The 18,830-nt window shown below is 55.2% G+C and overlaps 1 protein-coding gene across 1 annotated transcript; it reads right to left on the bottom strand.

Moving 5' to 3' along the window:
• Positions 1-3,815: 3,815 nt before the first annotated feature.
• Znf469 (zinc finger protein 469) lies at positions 3,816-16,530 on the bottom strand. Its single transcript, XM_051201377.1, has one exon. The coding sequence runs from the start codon at positions 16,406-16,408 to the stop codon at positions 5,081-5,083; it is 11,328 nt and encodes a 3,775-aa protein (XP_051057334.1). The 5' UTR covers positions 16,409-16,530; the 3' UTR covers positions 3,816-5,080.
• Positions 16,531-18,830: the final 2,300 nt, after the last annotated feature.

The following is an 18,830-nucleotide window of genomic DNA, read 5'->3' on the forward strand; positions in this document are numbered from 1 at the left end:
TGGAGTGGAGGCACTCAGCACCAGCTGTGGACCAGCTGCAGATGAAGACTGTAAAGAGGTCTGTCTGGACATGCAGGGTCATCAGCCATACCCTAAGCATGGGGACCTGTGGAGCACAAGGTGCCAAGGAACTAAGTCATAGCCAGCTATAACCAGGTTGGATGTTCATGTGCAGTGGCTCTATATATGCTTATACAAGATGTCCAAGGAAGGCTGTGTTTCTGCCAGTGCCCTTTAGCAGAACTAAGGCAATGAAGAACCCTGATATGCTAGGTTGGAAGATCAGACAATGACCTATCACCAGGGACCAGAAAATACCCCTCAGAGAGATGCCGTCACACTGGAGTGTGTGTCCATGATATGGCCATGAGGTCCTTTGAGCAGTCCTTGGCTCTCAGTGAAAATGAGAGCCAAAGATTCTTGGGGTGGCTGCAGACATGGACAGAGGTCCTGTGTCCTCAGGGACTCTTCCAACCCTCAGCTGTGCTCAGGTAGAGGGGAAGGAGGGGTCTGCCAGCAGTCACAGCTGTCCTAGAGAAGCAGTGGAAAATCCATTTGGAATAGGACCTTAAGAGCAAAGTTAGACCCACAGTCACCCTCATGGGGCTCAATAGGGTTGGAACAAGAAGAGCATCATCACATGGCTGGATCACAAAACTGCACTTGGCCTGCAGCTGCTGTGTGCCACTCACCACCCCCACCCCCACTCCATAGAGGAGCATCAGTGGCCTTTGTCTTATGTCTCATTCTACATCATGGGAGGGGCCCCATTCTGGCTTGCTGGGGACTGTGGAAGCTACTGTACGTTACTCTGAGGAGCACCCCAGCGCTCTTGTCTGCTTTCTCTTTTCAGTGAGTGCTTGTCATAGGGGCAAGCCCAGAGCCTCACAAACTCCATTTCCTCCCAGCCACAGCCCCTCAGGAGATCTTACAGAGCCCATTTAAGCCCAGGACTTGGTCATGAACTCCAGATGTTCTGTGCCAGCCAGCTCTCCCCATCTGGAGTTGGGGCTGAGGAGAAAGCTGCTGAGGGCCAGGGTGGCAGGATGTGTGTTGAGCATGATATCCATTTAGGGCTGGAGGAAACAGCCAAATCTTGCCATTCTCATCACCGTGGCAAACCCATATGCTCTCTTCCTGGGGCCCCAGAAACAGCACTGGGGCTCTTGGACAATGGAGACCGAGAAGCTGTTTATCCATTCCCAGCCAAACCCTGGGCCAAGGTAGACTACTTCTGCCTCTCCCCTCTGCCTTCATAGGACTGGAGGCCAGGGGCCTTGAGCTTCTACACTCAAGGCCATGCCAATAGCTTGGGAGGCACAGTGCTCTACGTGAAAGTGGCCTGTGACCTTGGGTTCCCTTGCACACTGGGAGGGCAACAGTACAGGTCTCATTGTGTCTGCCTGACTATGATGCCCACCCCCAGGGTATTGGGGACTGTGGCCTGGGGCAGGCCCTGATTCACTCACCTCAGCTGCTGGAAATTGGAGGAATCTGTGGCTGCAACTGGGTCTTCCTGGCCCAAATGGACAAGTGTGGGTTTCTTGCAGCCTCTGGAGTCTACAAGCCTCAATATCTCATGGGGATACCACAAGGAACCCAGCCACGGGCATGTAGCATTATACTGCACCCTCCCATACCTGGGCAGCTTCTTCTGTTCCTCTAAAGGGGGCCTTTCCTGATCCTGTCCTCCCTCCCTCCCTCCCTCCCTCCCTCCCTCTCTTCTTACTGTTGTGTGACAGTGCATGTGTGTGTGGAGAGCACCAGAGTCAGCTCTCTCCTTCCACCTATATGTGGGTTCTGGGGATTGAACACAGGCCTTTACCCACAGGGCCATCTTGCTGGCCCAGTCCTGTCCTTTCAATTCTTCCTACAGGAGCAAAGATTCTGCAAGGTGTCACAGCAAGCCAAGCAAAGGCAGTATTCAAAGAACCTGTGGGAAAGCAGAGGAAGGCCTGCGTGTGCGAGGTCCTGAGTGAATGTGTGTTGTTGGCACAACCATGTCAAGGACCCTAGCCTCAAGACCTGAGGGGAATGGCAGAGCCTTCTCTTCTCCATGTGTGGATGTTGACAGTGTGAGCAGAAAATGGCCACCATAGCTTTCTCCCCATGAATGTTCACAGCCTGAAGACTGCTCCCTTATACCTACAGAGACTGCTCCTCCTGAGACTATCTAAACCCGCCTCCTCCATTCAGCTGTGTGCAATAAACCCCACCCCTTTGTTCAGCTGTGTGCGGCAACCCTGCCTCCCTGTCCACCTCTATATAATAAACACGCTGAGCTTCTAGGGTGCTGCAGTTTCTCCATCGGAAAATCCAGGCCATCCAAACCCAGTTCTTTTTGTCTGTCTTTCTGTATCTGCCTTTTCTTCATTTCTTTACTGCCCCAGGCAGGTCCTTCCCTGGAGCCATGATGGACATGGCAGCTGACATCTCCATGAACCTCCAGCCTCAGTTTCCCAGAGATAATGGGCTCAACTCATAGAAATGCCAAGTGTGGCTGTCCATGCTGCTAGTGGCTCTCTTGAACCTCTTGCTGTCTGGTCCCCAGCTGAAACTCAAAGTTTCTACCTGTTGCCTGTCCTCCGTCAGATCCTGGGCGTGGTCATCTCTCCTCCCCTCCTCCCTAGGCAGGCTGAGATAGACTTATACCTCCCCTTGCAGCAGCTCCTGGGGGGTGGGGGTGATGTTATGGCAGCCAGGAGGGGCCTCAAAGCCTCAGGGGTGAAGTGGCCCTGCCTGAGAACAAGGGAAAGTTTTGTGTGATAGTGGCCCTGATAATTCCCAGGGCTGGGACCCTCTGCAGTCCCCCTTCTGGGTAACTCACTGTTTCCTGGCTCTTATCTCAATGTATTCTTCAGGGAATCCTACCCAGGGCTCCAAGCCAGGCCCCTGACTGCCTGATGCATCCCAAATACATATATCGGTATTTGCTAGGCAGCCAGTGGGCACCTGGTCGCATCCTAGAGGCTGAGCAGGTGTGCTTTCAGAGAATTTCTGTACATGTGTGAACACTCATGTGTGGGGCCATGTGTGCAGTGTGTTCCCATTGGTACAGACAGGGTACCTGCCTGCTGGATGCATATGCAGCTGAAAATCCCTAGCTCTGTCCACAGCATTTTGAGGCCCACTAGGTTCCGGAGGGCTGCCTTTATGCTCCAGTGGCAAGTCAGGCTCCCTGGTTAGGTGGATACTGCCACCTGGTGGTCAGACTAGGGTTATGCCCTCTGTGCCTCTCTGTCATATGTCAAGCTTTGAGCACAAACTATATGTCTCCAAGAAACTGCCTTTAAAGTCAGCTCTTGGGGGTGTGTGAGAAGGCAAGAGTTCCACCAGTCTGTGACATCTGACCAGTCACTCAACCCTGGCCCTAGGTGATGGAGCTGCTGCTAACTAGGGGGCGACCTGAACCCTGCTGAGATGAAGGACAGGGCAGGACAGGGCATCTTGTTGGTCCAATCGGTCTCCACTTTGGAGCCCTTCAAACCTTTTCTAAGACCCAAACCAAACAAGCCACTTCCCTGAGCATCGATGGCCCAAACACTACAAGCGAGGACTCTGGTCAGATCCCTTCCGGCCCCTCCCTGGTCCTGTTTGTACCACCTTATCCGCTTCTCTGTTTCCCTAAGTCCACCTTAGAGGATTCCTGCTCCCCTTCAGTCCCTATTGGGTCCTGCCGTAAGTGTCCCCAACATTGGCTTGGTTCATAGCATGCACTAGCCCTGAGAAATGACCATCAAAGCAAATGCTTTTTGAGCCACATGTGGGCCCCAGTGAGGAGCAGGCACTAGGAAAGATGACACAGAGCCAAGAGATTTCTGCGAAAATAGTGGGAATACATTTGAAAAGACGAGTTAACTGTGACTTTTACAGTATGACCTCAGGGACTCCCTGACCACATCTTTATCCATTTGAAAGAGGCATTCTGAAAGACCCCAGCACCTTCTAAGGAGGCAATTTGGGCCTGATTTGGTCTTGTTTAAAATGTCAAAATAAAACCTTTTGACACTCACATTGCACCCAAACTAAAAGCTACACAACAAAACAAGCCAGGAGTCTCTAAGACTCCCTAGGAGAAATGGGAAGCATCTCCTCCTGCCCATTTTGATACACAACGCTATATTGGCAGGTGTGTAGACGGCAGGCTCATGCCAGTGCACAAACCACACCCACAGCCCAGCCTTGAGGGTCCCTTCACTGCTGGAACTCTGGGACTGGAACTCAACTGGGGAGGCCTGTGAGGTTCAAGGCCTGGGCTGTAGCCTCCCTGGCTAGGTCTCCCCATCCTAATTATCTTGTGGTTCAATTAAGACCAGGGAGCCTGTATTCACATTACAGCATGGGAATAGCACCAGAACCTTTGGATCAGGTTTTCTGGGACCTAGAGACAGAGCCCCATGAGGGAGGAAGGCACTAGGAAGGAGCCATAGGGCTGAGGGATCCATTGGGCACTGGCCAAGGTGGGGCTTTCTCTGCATTCCCTACAGGAACCCAGTCCCTGGGGTCAAGGTGCTGGAAACATCAGCAGTGCAGTTGGAGGCCAGCATGACTTTGTGGTCAGAGGGATTGTCCTGTCATGCTCTCAAGGACCAGCTGGCTCAGAAATGGCCCAAGTAAAGAGCATGGTCCCCTCCCATGTGACTTCTAAGGTCAATTTGGAATCTTAGCAACCGCAGCAAAACAAGGCAACTGCCACTGTCTGGCTGACTGCCTTAATGTGCTGACCTGCTAGGAGATGGGGGACCCTGTGCAAACCTTTAAAGATGAGTTTTACAGCATGAGGCACCTGGCTAACAGGGCGTGGTGGCAGTGATGGGATGTGAGCCGCTTTCTTCAAGCACTTGGTATCAAGAAAGCAGGTGCACGACCTCGGGGGGGTTGAGGCTGGTCCTTTCCTAAACCTCAGTCTTCCAGCGCAAAGCCCTGCTTCCAGGAGCACACCAGCCCTCTAATCTGTTACACAATCTGTGGGAAGCCAGGTGCAGAGGAACAGAAGAGTGGTCTCAAACCAAGCTGCCTCGAACTCTGAAGGCCAGACGGGAGCCCATCAGCTGGGCCCCCAGGCACCCTCTCTTGTGGGTTACTGGGAATTGTCTTTCTTCAGAGGGATTTTGAAGCTGGTCAGCTTCTGCCCAAACAGCTGGCTGAGGAGATCGCTCTGGGCCTCTGCAGTCCGGTGGTCTCGCGGCTCCATGTGTTCAACACCATAGACTGCTCTGACCCTTTTATATGGCCTGGACAGGGGTCTTGCCTGGGGGAAGGAGCCCTTTTCAGAAGCGTGGCCCAGGTCCCCTTTCTTCTGTGCTGATGGCTGTGGCCTTATCCTGCCGCTCTGGCTACTGGATCTGGACTTGACAGGGGGAACTCGGCTGGGAGTTGCTTGCTTTCGAGGGGCCCTGGATGACTTCTCAGGGGCTGAGGGGACTCTCCCCATGCTTTCCATGCTTCCATGCCTGGCCAGTCCCAGGGCCTGACCCTTCCTCTTTTTTTCATTGTTTTCTCTTCTCTCCTTGGGACTTGAATGCACTTGGACACCCTGATGTTCAGCTTCTCTGGCCCCTCTGGCGCTTCCCTTGGTATGGGCTTGAGGTGGGGGTTGGTCAGGGGTGGAGCTCTCCCAGCTAGGACAGCTGGGCTCAGTGGGGGTGGAGGCCATCTCACTTTGGAGCTGTCCACTGGTTGGCTGGGGCTGGCTGCCACCCCCTGTCTGAGTACCAGGCTGTAGATCTCCACTGCCCTGAGAGCTGGGTCTCAGTTTAGCTTTAGAAGTGCTGGGTTTTACCCTGTCCTTAGGACTCTGGCCCAGCTCTCCAGATGCTGGGGTCCCCATCCCTATAGGTTTTCTTGGTACTGGTAGCTTTAGCACTTTGCTGGGGTGCGCTGGTCTGTGCTTGGAAGAACTCGAGCAGGCCCCTGGTTTGGTGGCACTTCCTTTCTGGGAGGGAACCTCTATTTTCCCCTCAGGTGTCACGTGGTGTATGGTCACTAGCCTCTCCTTCTGGAGCTGGGAGGGGTCTCCTGGGAAACAGCCAGGGGCACATTTGCCTCGGATGCCCAGGCTCCTATGTTTTCCTGAGAACAGGTGAAGGGACTTCTTTTCTCCTGGGGGAGTTTGCCACTTACATGGTTCAAGACTGCCTAAGGAAATCTCATTTTCTGGTTTCCCCAAGCCTCTGTCCAGCTTGCAACCACCTGTACCTTCAGCTGAGGCTGCCAAGAAAGGAGACAGAGATGGAGGTGGAAGGTCCTGGCCAGTCAATGGTGGGTTGTTCCCCTTGAGTGAGTGCTCTGTCTGGTCCACAGGCCTCTCTTGAGAACTGGGCTGGTCCAGGATGGAGTCAGGAGCTGTCTCTGAACACATCAGGGGTAGTACAGGGAGACAGCCCTCACTTGGAGAAGGGCTGCTTGTGGATGGGATTCTGTCAGTGCTGGGCACCATCACCCCATGCCACTTGCTGGGTAGCATGTCTTCGGGGACCTGGGTCTTCTTCTCAGGAACCACTGGCCGCCTAACACTTCGGAGCATGAAGGGCTGCTGGCCGCTCCTCAGGTGCTTGTCCATGTGTCTGTCAAACTGCTCCTTCTTGGCAAAGGTGTAGTTGCAGGAGCTGCACACAAAGGACCTCCTGATGACATGCATGACATTGGCACAGAGCTCACAGGCATAGAGCGGCATATGTGGTAGTTCCCTCTCCTCTTTCACCCCATGGGTCAGGCCCAGATGTACTCTCAGCTCCCAGTGCTCAGGGTACACCTGTGGGCACTGGGGACACAGGTAGACACGCTGTGGGCTGTGCACCGCCAGGTGGCGCTGCAGCTTGAAAGGCTTGGGGAACTGCTTTCCACAGTGGTGGCAGTCACGGGAGGGGTCCTTGCAGTCCTCATGCACTGGGACCGCTTGGAGGGGGAACTCACTGTGGGACCAAGAGTCTGGGGATGGAGTTGGGGGCGTCTTGGCAGATCCAGAGCAGATGGCAGAGCTGCTGGTCAGAATGGATGGACTGCCTGCTTCCGCTGACGGACTGAGTGATAGCAAAGCACCATCTTGGCTGGAAGTGACCCCAGTGGGCACCTTTTGCTTCACCCTTCTTGGGATTTTCTCCCCTGCATCTCCTTCCTGCTCCAATGCCTCCCTGCTGGCCTTGCCAGTTGGGTGCCCAGTCCTCTGGGGTTTGGATGCTTGCTCCACAATGTTGTTCAGGAAGTGTGTGAGAGTGCTCTTCCCTTCCAAGCACCCCGGCAGGTCTCCCAGGCCTCTCCGTGCCTGTCCATTTCTGGCAAATCTGGCTGCATGCTCCCGCAGGTGCTGGTTATACATCCAGACATCGGCCACCTCCTTCAGGCACATGCCACAGGCCCATGGTCCTGCTTTGCCCTGCACATGCTTCTCCCACAGGTGCTCCCGAAGAAGCTCCCGGGAGCTGAACCTGCGCTCCACACACATGTAGCAAGTAGGGGGTGGTGAGGGGCTGTGTGCCAGCTTGTGTAGATCCAGCTCACTCAGGCTGTGGAAGCGCTGGAAACACACCCTGCACTTGTAGGAGGCCCTCCTGCCCTTTACTGGCCGGTGTCTGCCTTTGGCTCCTCTGGCCCTGGCAGCTTCTTCAGTTCTTTTGTTTGGAGGCCCCTGTGAATTTGCTGTGGCCTGGAAGTCTAAGATGCCTGGGTTGGGGAGGTCAGCAAAGTCTTCACAGGGTCCTAGAAAGCACAGGTCTTGTATTTCTAGCTGGGTGCTGAGTACCTCAAAGTCTTTAATGTAAAGTGGAGGCAGGCTGCCATTCCCAGAAAGCCTAACATCATGTTCTCTTTCCAGGTTAGGGGGCTCTGGGCTCATGTCTCCAAGGGAAGAGGATGTTTCACAGGCAGGGCTACACAGCTCCATGTCTCGCCAGGCTGCTGGGACCATGTGCAGCTGGGGAATAGCTTCTGACCACTCATCCTGGTTTTCAGTAAAGCAGGAGGGCTCCTCCATATAGCTGGCCTCCCTGTTGGGTTCTGGGGCCCATAGGCTGAAGCTGGGGGTCCAGGGGTCAAGGCCAGGTATCTTACTGCTCAGGAGCCCATCTAGTAGGAGGGACTCAGGCAAACTCAGGGCTTCATCATCCCATAGGTCCTCATCCTCACGGGACAGGCACAGAGAGCCTGAGTCACTGAGATCTGTGGGCAAGCGTGTGGAGAAGAGAGCGGCATTGTCTACCACCTCGGCGTGGGGCTCCTTTGGCGGTGAGCGCTTTGGCTTTTTGCAGCGCTTCCCATAGACACGTAGGTTCTTCTTCTGAGTGATGCGGCCGTCCAGGGGAAAGAGCTGTGAGAAGGATGCGTCATCATCGAATAAGTCTAGAGGTTCCCTTGGACCCGGGCTGGAGGCTTCAGGACTGGTGACCTTGGGCCCCAGAACTCCACTCTGGGTTTCTGGGTCATTGATAGGACTCTGGGAGCAGCTGCTGATGGTGCTGTCCACTTCAAGACTGTGTTTGCTATCAGGTAAATCAGGTGTCCCCTCCCCAGTGCCTCCATCTGACCCACCTTTGGCTCCTCTGCTGTCCTCTGCAGGCTGGCTCTCAACAGCCTGTGATGATTCTCCACTAATGTCCAATGCCTTGGCCTCTCCTGGTCCCCAGAACCACTGTACCCAGGATGACTTCTGTTCCTCTGTACATTCTCTCTCTATCATCCCTTGGCAGACTTGCCATTCTTGGGGGCCCTTCTGTGCTGGCATCTCTTCTGTACACAGAGCCCCTGTGCTCATGTCTGCAGCATCCTCCAGAGCTCTGGGCCCTACTGTGGGGGATAGAGCTGGTGGCCTGAGAGAGGCTCTGTAGTCTCCCTCAGGCGAGAGGCTCAGGGGGATGAGATGGTTGTCATATGTGGCTGATGGATCTGAGAAGTCTCTGTCTGAAGTCACACAGAAAGTGTCTTCAGGACCATGCTTTTCCCTCCTCACTCTCAGTTTCCCCCCTTTCCTGTTTGACTTCCTCTTTGAGTGGCTGGGAGAATCAGCAGGCTCTCCATCTTGTCTCTGGCTTCCCATTTCTCCCTGGTTGGGATGGAGCTGTTCTGCTTGCCACCCATCCGGTCTTCTTGGCTTTGAGGCTGGAACCTTTGCACCCTTCCTCTGCTCTATTAGGCCTGGGGTGTGTGGTTGCTGGTTATGAGGAGTGTCTTGTGTCCTGAGTCCCTCAGATTTCTCACTGGTCACCTTCAACATATCAGGAGGTGGCCCAGAAGAGTGGCCAGGGCCCAAGGGTGAGTGACTTGGTCTCCCTTTCCCGAGCATTTTGCAGCTTTTCTTCCCAGGGGGCTGGCACGCTTGGTTCATGGAATCTGGAGGCTGGCAAGCTGGCAGGATCATGGGGCTCAGCTGGGAGCTAGCCTCCCTGTGTGGCCGGTGCTTCCTGGCTTTGTGCCGGCTTAGGCCTGCTCTGGAGAGGAAAGAGGCTGAGCAGAGTTCGCAGGTCATGGGTGGCTCAGCTGGGGTCTTCTCTGTCGGCGCTGGTTTCTTTTTCAAGCCTCGGGGCCTCCGTTTAGACTCTTGGGGACTGAAGGGGTCCTTCTTGGGAGGATGATGAGAGATATTGACACGGTGTTGAGGAGACTCAGACCTGAAGTCAGTGGCTGTGCAGCTCAGAGAGGCTGCTAGAGCCAAGCGGAGCCCTGTGGGCATGCCTTGCGCATTGGCTCTGGGAACCTTTGTCACATCACAGTGTCTTGTCCCAGGTGTTTCTGGGTTGTCCTGTTCCTTGATACTGGTTGCTGCCTCGTCTTGGCAGACCTGAGAGTCTGGTTCCATAGTCCCCAGAGTGGCGAAGTCTGTGGGCACAGCTATAATGCTGTGGCTTTCTTTGTGGCCAGGGCAGGGTGTGCTGCTCTGGGGCCCTAAGGAAGGGTCCTTGCAGTATGTCCTTTCTGGGCTGCTGATGGGTGGGATTTCCATGCAGTGGGGATCTGGCACCTCAAGTCTCTCATCCGAATCTAGGTCATCTTTGGTGGGGATATCGGTCAGAAGGCCAGCTTTGATGGTTATTTTGGGGGAACTGGGAGCCCCTGGGGGAGGAGCAGAGGCATGGGCAGGAGATGTCCTCAACTCCTCTTTTCCAGATTCTTCTAATGTTCTTACTGTGATGCCTTTGGGACTGTCCCTGTCAAGTATTACAGAGAAACTGGTGGGGCTGAGTGGGCCTGAGGGGGAGTCTTTGGGATTGCTGGTCCCCAGGAGTGAGTGGTGGGATAAAGTCTCTTCAGAGCCACAGTGGCCTGTTATCAGTGATGTAGGGGTTGTTAGGGACCCAGCATCTTTGGTAGCTTGGCCATGACTGGCTTTTCCCAGAGGTGCCAAGACAGCATAGGCTGGCTGATGGTAGGGAATGGGTAGGTCTCTGTAGAAGGAAGGTGCTGGTGGCCCAGTAGGTTTGACTCTGGCCCCAGAGTCTTCCTGGGGTAGGGGCTCAAAGTCATTGGGAGTAGGTGTGGCTGGGGAGGTGGCTGAGAGGGCACAAGTGGCCAGGCCCCTGCTGGAGGGAGCTGGGCTCTCCTGGCTAAACAGCAGCTGTGGGCTGGCTGCCTCCTCTGGACTTCTCTCTGAAGGCTCCTCCCTCTGGGTGGAAATGGTGGATATGCCACCAGAGTGGGCGGGGCTTGTGGAGGGCAGTGCTTGCTTCCTAAAGCCCCTGACTGCTCTGTTCCCCTGTCGTGCCCCTCTGCTCCTGGCTGTCCTACCTTCCAAATGTGTTCTGACCTTGGTGAGTGTGTCTGGATTCCTTAGGCTCCTCCAGTTATTTGGCTGAAGTCTGTTAGCATGACCTCGGCCCTTGGTCTTTTTGGATTGACCTGGTGTGCCCAGATGTCCATCTGCCTTGGACCTCAGCTGCTCTCGGATGTCTGTAGTTAGAGCTGACATCTTTACAGCCCCCGAGGAGCCCCCATTCACACTGGCCTCCGAAGGGTCCCCAGGCTGAAGGCCCTGGGTATTTTCTTCACTCCTGGCTCTAGCATCCAGAACCTGGAGCAGAGGAAAGGAGCCGCAGGCTGGTTCCTGGGGGCCACCAGTCATCCAGGAAGGATCTGGCATGGGATGGGACCAAGCCTTGCCACCACTCTGGAAGATGGATAGTGGAGAGGATCCTGCAGGGACAGATTCTCCCTTAAAGCCAGGGTCCTTTGTAACAGGGGTAGTAAGCATAGTTCCTATGGGACTTCCTGCTTGGCCCTTAAGGTGTCCCTTAGAGTCATGGCTGGGACTAACACTTGGAGGGGAGGTGACACTCTCATCACCCTTAAGCATCAAGTTGGTCTCTAGGGCCAGATAGGCACTGGGGCTGTTGAACCCTTCTAGTGCAGAGGAACTTGGGCAGGGCTCCTGGGCCTCATAGGGGTCTGGAGAATGCCCTCTTGTAAGTTTATCAGGAAGCAGCAATGGACTGTCCTCCTGTGCCACAGAAGCTTCATTATTTTTAGAAAACAAAAGCTCAGGGCTTGGGCTGTACTTGGCTGAATTCTCAGCTTGTTGCAAGGGTGCCCGTTGCTTGTTGGAGTCAGGCAAATGGTCACTTATGGAGGCCTGGCAGTCTGTGTTGGAGATGTTGGCCACTGATAACTGTCCAAAACTGAGGCTGAAACCTGCAGGACTGAGAGGAGGTCCAGGACCAAGATCTTCCTGGGTATCTGGGGGAGGTGCTGCTTTGCCTGTGTGGCGGGAGGCTAGGAAGGACCTTTGTTTCTGGGGGTTCCTGAGGGCCCCTTCCTGCTGTGAGCTTGATCCTTCAAGACCTGTAAGGTTGGCTGCTGAGAGGATGTCTCTGTGGGCTGAGGTGGCCTGAGGTGTGGGCAGCAGGGAGGCCTGCCTTGGGCTTGAGTCCATCCTGCCTTCATTTGTAGCTTCCTCAGGCTCTTCCAAGGCCCCCTGTGTACTCCCTTTCCCTTGCAGTTGGCTTTCTAATTCAGTTACCAATCTTTTGATCTCCAGTTCATCCTCGCACAGATTGCTCATAAGGGAAACACTACAGTCACTTCCCTTTTCAGGCACAGGAGGAGGGCTGGGAGGTACTGTCTCTTCAAAGGGACACTTCTTGCTGGGTGTTTTTCCCTTGGAGAGTCCAGGAAAGGGGCCAGGCAGCACAGGAGAAGCTTCCTCAAGCAGCAAGAATGGTGGATACAGGGGATCTGTCAGAGGTTTCTTAGGGAGAGGGTCAGTACACACCAGTGGCACATGGGTGACCTTGTTTTCAGATAAGCTCTCATACAATGGTGGGTCAAATGCATCCTCAGGCAGTCCTGCAAACAGGGATGTGGACTCTAAGGTCAGTGGTGAATGCACCTTTCCTGGGTCTGTTTCAACTGGGTAGGGTGGATTCTTTGGTGGTGTTGACTCAAGATTTTCCATACTGTCCTGGCCAAGGTGGCAGCTGCTGGCTGGCAGTGTGTCAGCTAAAGGCTTGGAGCACGAATCTTCAGGGAAGCAGTTAGCTAGGTCCTTGGATACAAGGAACAATTCACTGTTAGGCAGGGGCCCTCTTTTGGCAGCTGGACATCCTATAGAGTGTCTGTCACAGTGATCAGGGTCACAACCAGAACCAGAGTCCTTGAAAACTGGGATTCCGGATTCAGTGTAGAAAGCATCTGCCACCTTATCAATGGGTGCCAAGCACCCTCCAGGCTGGGGAGCAGAGGAGTCTTCTCCGGTATGCAAACTGGGGAGCTTCATGCACCCAGAAGTACCCAGAAGACAACCTGCATTTGTTGCTGGCATGCTTTTTCCTGATAGTGTTTCAGGGTGGCTTCCTGGTGGCCTGGGGTTGCCAGCCTGTGTTGGCACTGGAGCAGCGGGTCTGGGCCTTTCCCCATCACAGCTAGCTGGAGAACCAGACATCTCTTTGAGGTCTGTGATATCAGAGTGTAACTCAGCAGCAATTTCAGGCTTCTTGACCTCCTGGGGAAAGCCCGGGGCTGCTTCCTCTTGTGTCTTGGTGGTGGTGAGGACCTGTGGAGGATGTTTTGGGGCTACTGTGGGGTGATCAGTATGCTCAGAGCTTCTGCCCACAGGAACTTCTCTAGCATCCAAGCTCTGCAACAGGCTGTGTGTCCTCTTTGTAGTCAGGAAGCCCTTGTTTTCACCACTCTCCTGCTTCATGGCCTTTCTTGGGTCCTGGGCCAAATCTTCTTTCTTTCTCTTCTTGCCTTGGCGCCACCGCTGGCGGCTGTGGCGGGAACATTCTTGGCTATGAGTCCCCGAATCCCGCTGTTGCACACCACCCTCCTCCTCAGATTCAGAGGCACAGCCTTGCCCCTTGAGCTTCCTCTTCTGGGTGCTAGGTGGTCTTGCAGGTAACAGAGAAACACAGGAGACCTGGGCACGTGGTGCCTGCCGCCTGTGGCACCTGTTTTTCTGCTGTACTATCTTGTGGATGAGTTCCTTGCTCCAGGAGCCCCCTCGCCCCCTCCTTTTTCGGGAGTCCCTCCCAGAGGGCAGTTGCAGGTGCTTGGAGCTCCTGGTTTCTTTAGAGGTGGCTCTGGGGATGCTGTGGTCTGCATGAGCATGGCCCTTGCGAGCCCGACTTCTACGGTCCTGGGGCCCGGGACGCTCAGCACTGTGACCCTTCTTCCTTGGCCTTAGACAGATGGCTCTGGCAGGGTTGTTAGTGCCCTTGGTCACACCTGGCTCTTTCCGAAACAACTTGAATTGCTTCCCTCTCCTCTGCTGCCTGACCAGGGTGGTTGTATCTGCTTCTGCACATGCCAAGCCCAGCGAGCGGGTTTTGGGCCTGTTTCGGGTTGGGCAACCCCTGTCTCCAGTGCAGCGAGCTTGGGGTTCTGGCATGACAACTCTGGATGGGAGCTGGGGCTGGGTACCATTCTTGGGGGTTGTGTCCACCTGCGTGTTGAGGGAATGCCCAGCCCCAGGCCCCCTGGAGCCTGAAGGCTCCTCATCAGCAAAGACATCAATGAAGCTGCTGTCGAGTTCAGGGTTGTCTGACTGGTACTCCATGCCATTGAGCGCCTCTGTGATGAGCCTGTCCAGCTTGGCATCATCTTCCATGTCAAGATCTGAGGTGGGGAGTGGGAAGGGGGTAACAGGCAGGCTGGCAGGCAGGAAGCTTGTTCTCAGGGATTCATCTTTGCTGTCCCCCTGGTCATCCCTGGTTAGCAGGAAGGGGGCAGGCTGGTTTTGTTCAAGCAAGCCTGAGTGTGCATCAGTGGGTGCCTTTGAGCAGGTGGTGGGTGCAGGGAGCCCTGGGGCCTGCAGGGAGCCATCCTTGGTCTTGGCTAGCAGCAGGCTGCAGAATGGCCTGTGTTCCAGGAAGGCTGTTAGGCTGCTATAGTTGCGATCACACTGTCTGCAGGTGAGCAGTACATCTAGCTGGTCCAGGCTGGCGCTGCTCAGGGAGAAGTGCTGGGCGGAATATGCTGGTGGCTCTGGAGCAAAGCCCTGCAACCTGTCTCTGCCCACAGAGGGGCTCTTGTGGGGGAATGGGACTCCCTCCAGGCTCTTGAAGGCATCCTCAGCTCCTGGCCCCTCTGTGGGGAGAGGGAAGGCTTTGGTCGACTCTGACTGGTAGCATGTGGGGAGGGTGTGTGTGGGCTCAGGGGAAGGGAAGGGGTTGCTGGTCTCCTGGGAATGGGTAGAGGGCAGGAAGAAGGCTGAGGACCTGAGGGGTCCAGGTTGCTGGCTATCCTCAGAGCTGGGGTTGGCTGGGCTGCTGGATGGTGGCGACAGGGATGAACAGGTACTGCTGCTGGCTGTGTTGGTTGCAGGTGAGGGAAGAGGGGACTCACTGGGAGAGGCTCCCATCAGCCTGGGTGGGGGCAGGCTGAGGACCCCTTGGGGGGACATCTGAGGTTGGGTTCCCCCAAAGAACAGGGACGGGGCCCCAGGGTCCTTCAGCCCACCATAGGCTAGCAGCCGTGGGGAACTGCTTGGCTGGCCTGGGCTGCTCCTGAGAGCTGAAGGTGTTTCCCCAGGCCTGGAGATTGTATTTAAAGCATTCAGGGCTCCCTGGCTGTCCCCCTGCCACTCAGAAGACCCCCCGGGGAACGCCAGTTGGCTCAGTACCCCCATTTGGTGGGAACTTGGCCCAGGGGCTGTAAGCACTGGAGACCAGGGCAGGGGGGGACTCTGTGGAAGGCAGAGCTGCTGGCCTTTGAAGAAGGCAGTGCTGTCAGCAACTGCAGGGCCCAGGGTGGACCTGGGGTAAGAAGGTGCTGAGGAATCCCACAACTGGGGCAGATGGGTGGGTGGTGGCCCAGGGGTGGGCAGCTCTGTGTCCAGAGGCACTGGGCTGGTACCCACCCCATTAGCTCCATACCCCTGCCCTGGAAAGTGCCTCTGGGGTGGAGGATTTGGGGGTCCCCTGGGGCTCCCCAGTCCATCATGAATAGGAGGGGGGCCTTCAGGAAGGCCTTTGGTCAGGCTCTTGTGCAAAGTGTCATGGAAGGGGCTTGGGACCAAGTGAGCAGCACCAGGCGGGGAGAGGGCAGTGCCAAGGTCAGTGGGAGTGTTGGCTCCCCTAGACTGGCCTGGGTTGCAGGGCAGGGATGGGTAGGCAGAGCTTGTACCCAGGGCCTCCTCAGACCATGCTACCAGGGGCTGGTGGAAGGTGTACAACACTGTCCCAGCTGCTTGCTCATGTTGGGTCGTTTCTACAGGGAAGGGGTAGGGAACAGAGACCCCCTGGGGGCTGCTAGGCCTATTGCCTTCAGGGAAGGGCTTGGGCTCTGCAGAGGGGACCCCAAAATTAGCACCTGGGAAGCTGTTTTCAGCAGCAGGAGGCCAGGGGTTGGTCCCAATGGCCTGGACGTTAGGGCCAGAAGCAGGCCTATGGGGGCTGGTGCCACTGCTCTGGGGGGCCCTCTGGGGCAAGGACCCAGGAGTGACACTTGATGAGGTACAGTTGGTGGAGGTAAAGCTGGAAGGGGCCTCCTGAAAGCACCTTTGGGAGCCATTCTCTTCTGGGGAGGGCAGGGCCTCAGCCCTTGGGATGCTGGACCTGCGGCGGGCTCTGGTCTTTGGGAGCCGAGGAGCCTTGGTCTCTGACACTTGGGGGGCTTCATGTTGTAGGTCCTTAGGTGGCTCATCCAGGATGCATCTAATTCTTGAAGTGCTTAGGTTATGCAGCTGTGGGTGATTGCTCTCCATCCTGCTGGCCAGCCATGAGTAAGCTTGTATACAGTTCTGTCCCGCTGGGGCCTGAGTTCTCAGTACCAAGTCCTCTGGCTTCACCTCTTTGGACTGACTCAGCTGGGCTTCAGGGGAACCTTGGGCCTGCGCCTTGTTGCCTTCATCTCTCATGCACTGGGTGGTCCTGCTGGCAGAGCTGTGGTCCTTGAGAGGGTGCTGAGAGGGGCCCCCTAGGCTGCTGGCAACATGGCAGGACTGCAAGTCTCTGGGAAGAGTTGGGGGCCGCTCTCCTGGCATGGCCCCACCGTCCCGGGTGCTAGGAGGATGCAGTGGTCGGAGGAGGAGCCCCGGTAATGGGCTGGGTGGCCATCCTCACCCCCTGGTGGGGCTCAGGGAAGCCTATACTCATGGTCCTGCGTGGAGCCTGCAAGGAAAGGACACACATGAGTTGCAGATTTATCATGACTGGATCTTGGGGGTTGGGGCAAGGAGTTCATGCTGGCCTTTGAAGTCTCCTAAGGAGACTGTGTCTAGGCCAGAAGCAGCAATCACTTGTGTGGGTATCACAGAAGCCCTTGTCTCAGAAAAGAAGGTGACTGGCTTAGACAGCAGGATCCCTGACAAACAGAAAAGTGGAGGGAGGAAGTGGGAAAGGGGAGGGGTCTGAATGTCAGAGAAGACTACTTCTCTCTGCAGAGGAGTCCCAATAGCTACCTGCTGGGTATGAAAAGCCCCATTAATTTAGGGCAAGCCTGTCCATAATCTTCAGGGTAGATGACATTCCAGTGCCCACCAGCAGTGGGCAGCATATCATGTGTGCTGGGAAGCAAATACAGAAGACTAGAGAGCAGGGTAGACTTGGTTGGGGTGAGAAGGGGGGATGGGGCAATGTGAGACTTCATCTGCCACATCTAGGTTCCTCTCCAGCCTATATACACACCTGGAGGAGAGCCTCCTTCCCTTCTCTGGTTCTCACTGCGATGAGCAACTGGGTCCTTGGGAAAGACTTGTTTGTTGACTGATTATGCAATGGGGGTGATGGTGTTAATTCCATTGCCCCAATGTTGAATGTGACCCCTTTGTTCTCACAGGGCTTAGGCACTCAAAATTGCTTCTGTCATCTCTGATTATAGGTGAGAAACCCACACAACCTTCCCAAGGTCTCTCTGCTGGTGAAGGGAGTGGGTCCCCCAAAGGGGCACCTCCCAGTCTTTTGCAGAACTTAGCCATATCACATTGGGTCCAGAAGCTCCCAGGGACTAGGTGGCAGGGGACATAAACATCCAGGGTCCCCCATGAAGGCCCTACCTGATGGGTGACATTACTACGTAAGAACAGGAGCCCTCACTGAGGGCTGAGGAGGAGATGGGGCTCCTAGTGAATCTCTTGGCTTCAGGAAGGCTCCCTAGGGCAGAACTGAGCTCCAATGCTGGGTGAATGGTGCATGCCAGTCTACCACAGTGGTGCCCCAGCCACTACAACCTCCAGGGGCTGTCAGAGCTGGTGGTCTGCTAGGTCCCAGGGTGATGCTACCATCTACCCAGCTCTGAGCTATGGTTTCACATCGCCTGTCAGATGGCTTGGCTCAGGAGAAGGCTAGGCAACTGGCATTCTCAATTACTGTCTGAGCAGGGGACAGGAGCAGTATGTTGGGTGGAGGGAGCCTCAGGGGCAAGGCACCTCCTCCAGTCAGTGGTAGTAGCCCCCCAATTGCGGTCTGGCTGTAGGCATCACATACCTGGGGATCTGGAGCCCCTCACTGGGTTTCTGACCAACTGCCTGAGGAACAGGACTTTCTTGGCTGCAAAGAGAGAGGACAGTATGTTAGAATTTGGGGTGATCTGTCTCTCTGGGAGGGTCCTTGGTTGCTTTTGCATGAGAGGAAAGTCCTAAGGAGCTTACTGCTTCTCTTCAACAAGTCTCAAAGCAGAGAGAGTAAATGACAGCCACTGGTGGCATGGATGGTGCAAGACAGTTTGCCACAGCTGCACTTTAGCTACCCCAGAAGTTGTCAGACCCCAGGCTTCTAGCCTGCCCAGTGCCACAGTTTCAAACCACCTGTCAGCCCCAAAGTGCAGGCCTCGAGATCAGCATTCCCACAGTGTGCTCTGCTCTTGAGCATGCCTCTGCTTGGCATTCTGCTCCTCGCTTGCTCTCATTGCATGGGAGCCTTGGTACACACTTACTTATTCCAGGGCACTCCACCTAAAGAGCTAATTAGTCTGCTCTTAAGCACCCCAACATGGCTGCCGTCAGGTCTAGATTCCTCAGAGATGCTGGGCCTCTGCACATGGTGAAGGTGACCTGACGGGGCAGCTTGCAGGACTCCCAATTTGGAGAGATGCTGCCTGTGTAGTTTTAAATATAGACAGAAACTGCCAAGATGGCTGATCAAGTAAGGGTGTTGCCACCACACCTGATAGCTCATGTATGATTTCTGGAGCCCACATGGTAGAAGGAGAGAACTAACTCCTACAAAGGTTGTCCTCTGACCTTTACATGTGTACTGTGGCATGTGGTCTTCCCCAAACAAACAAACTAAATGCATACATGTTAAAAAAAAAAAGACATAATAATCATGTATCATTTGACCTCATCCCTGCAGCCTAAACACAGTGACTTGCTAAGGGACAAATCCTGGTGGCAGTGAGTGGGGTCTCCTGCGCAGGCCATACCCCAGCTCTCTGACTGCACACCCGGGGAGTGACAGAGTGAACAT

The sequence above is a fragment of the Phodopus roborovskii genome, unplaced genomic scaffold (genome assembly GCF_943737965.1).
Source record: "Phodopus roborovskii unplaced genomic scaffold, PHOROB, whole genome shotgun sequence".
Classification (NCBI taxonomy): domain Eukaryota; kingdom Metazoa; phylum Chordata; class Mammalia; order Rodentia; family Cricetidae; genus Phodopus; species Phodopus roborovskii.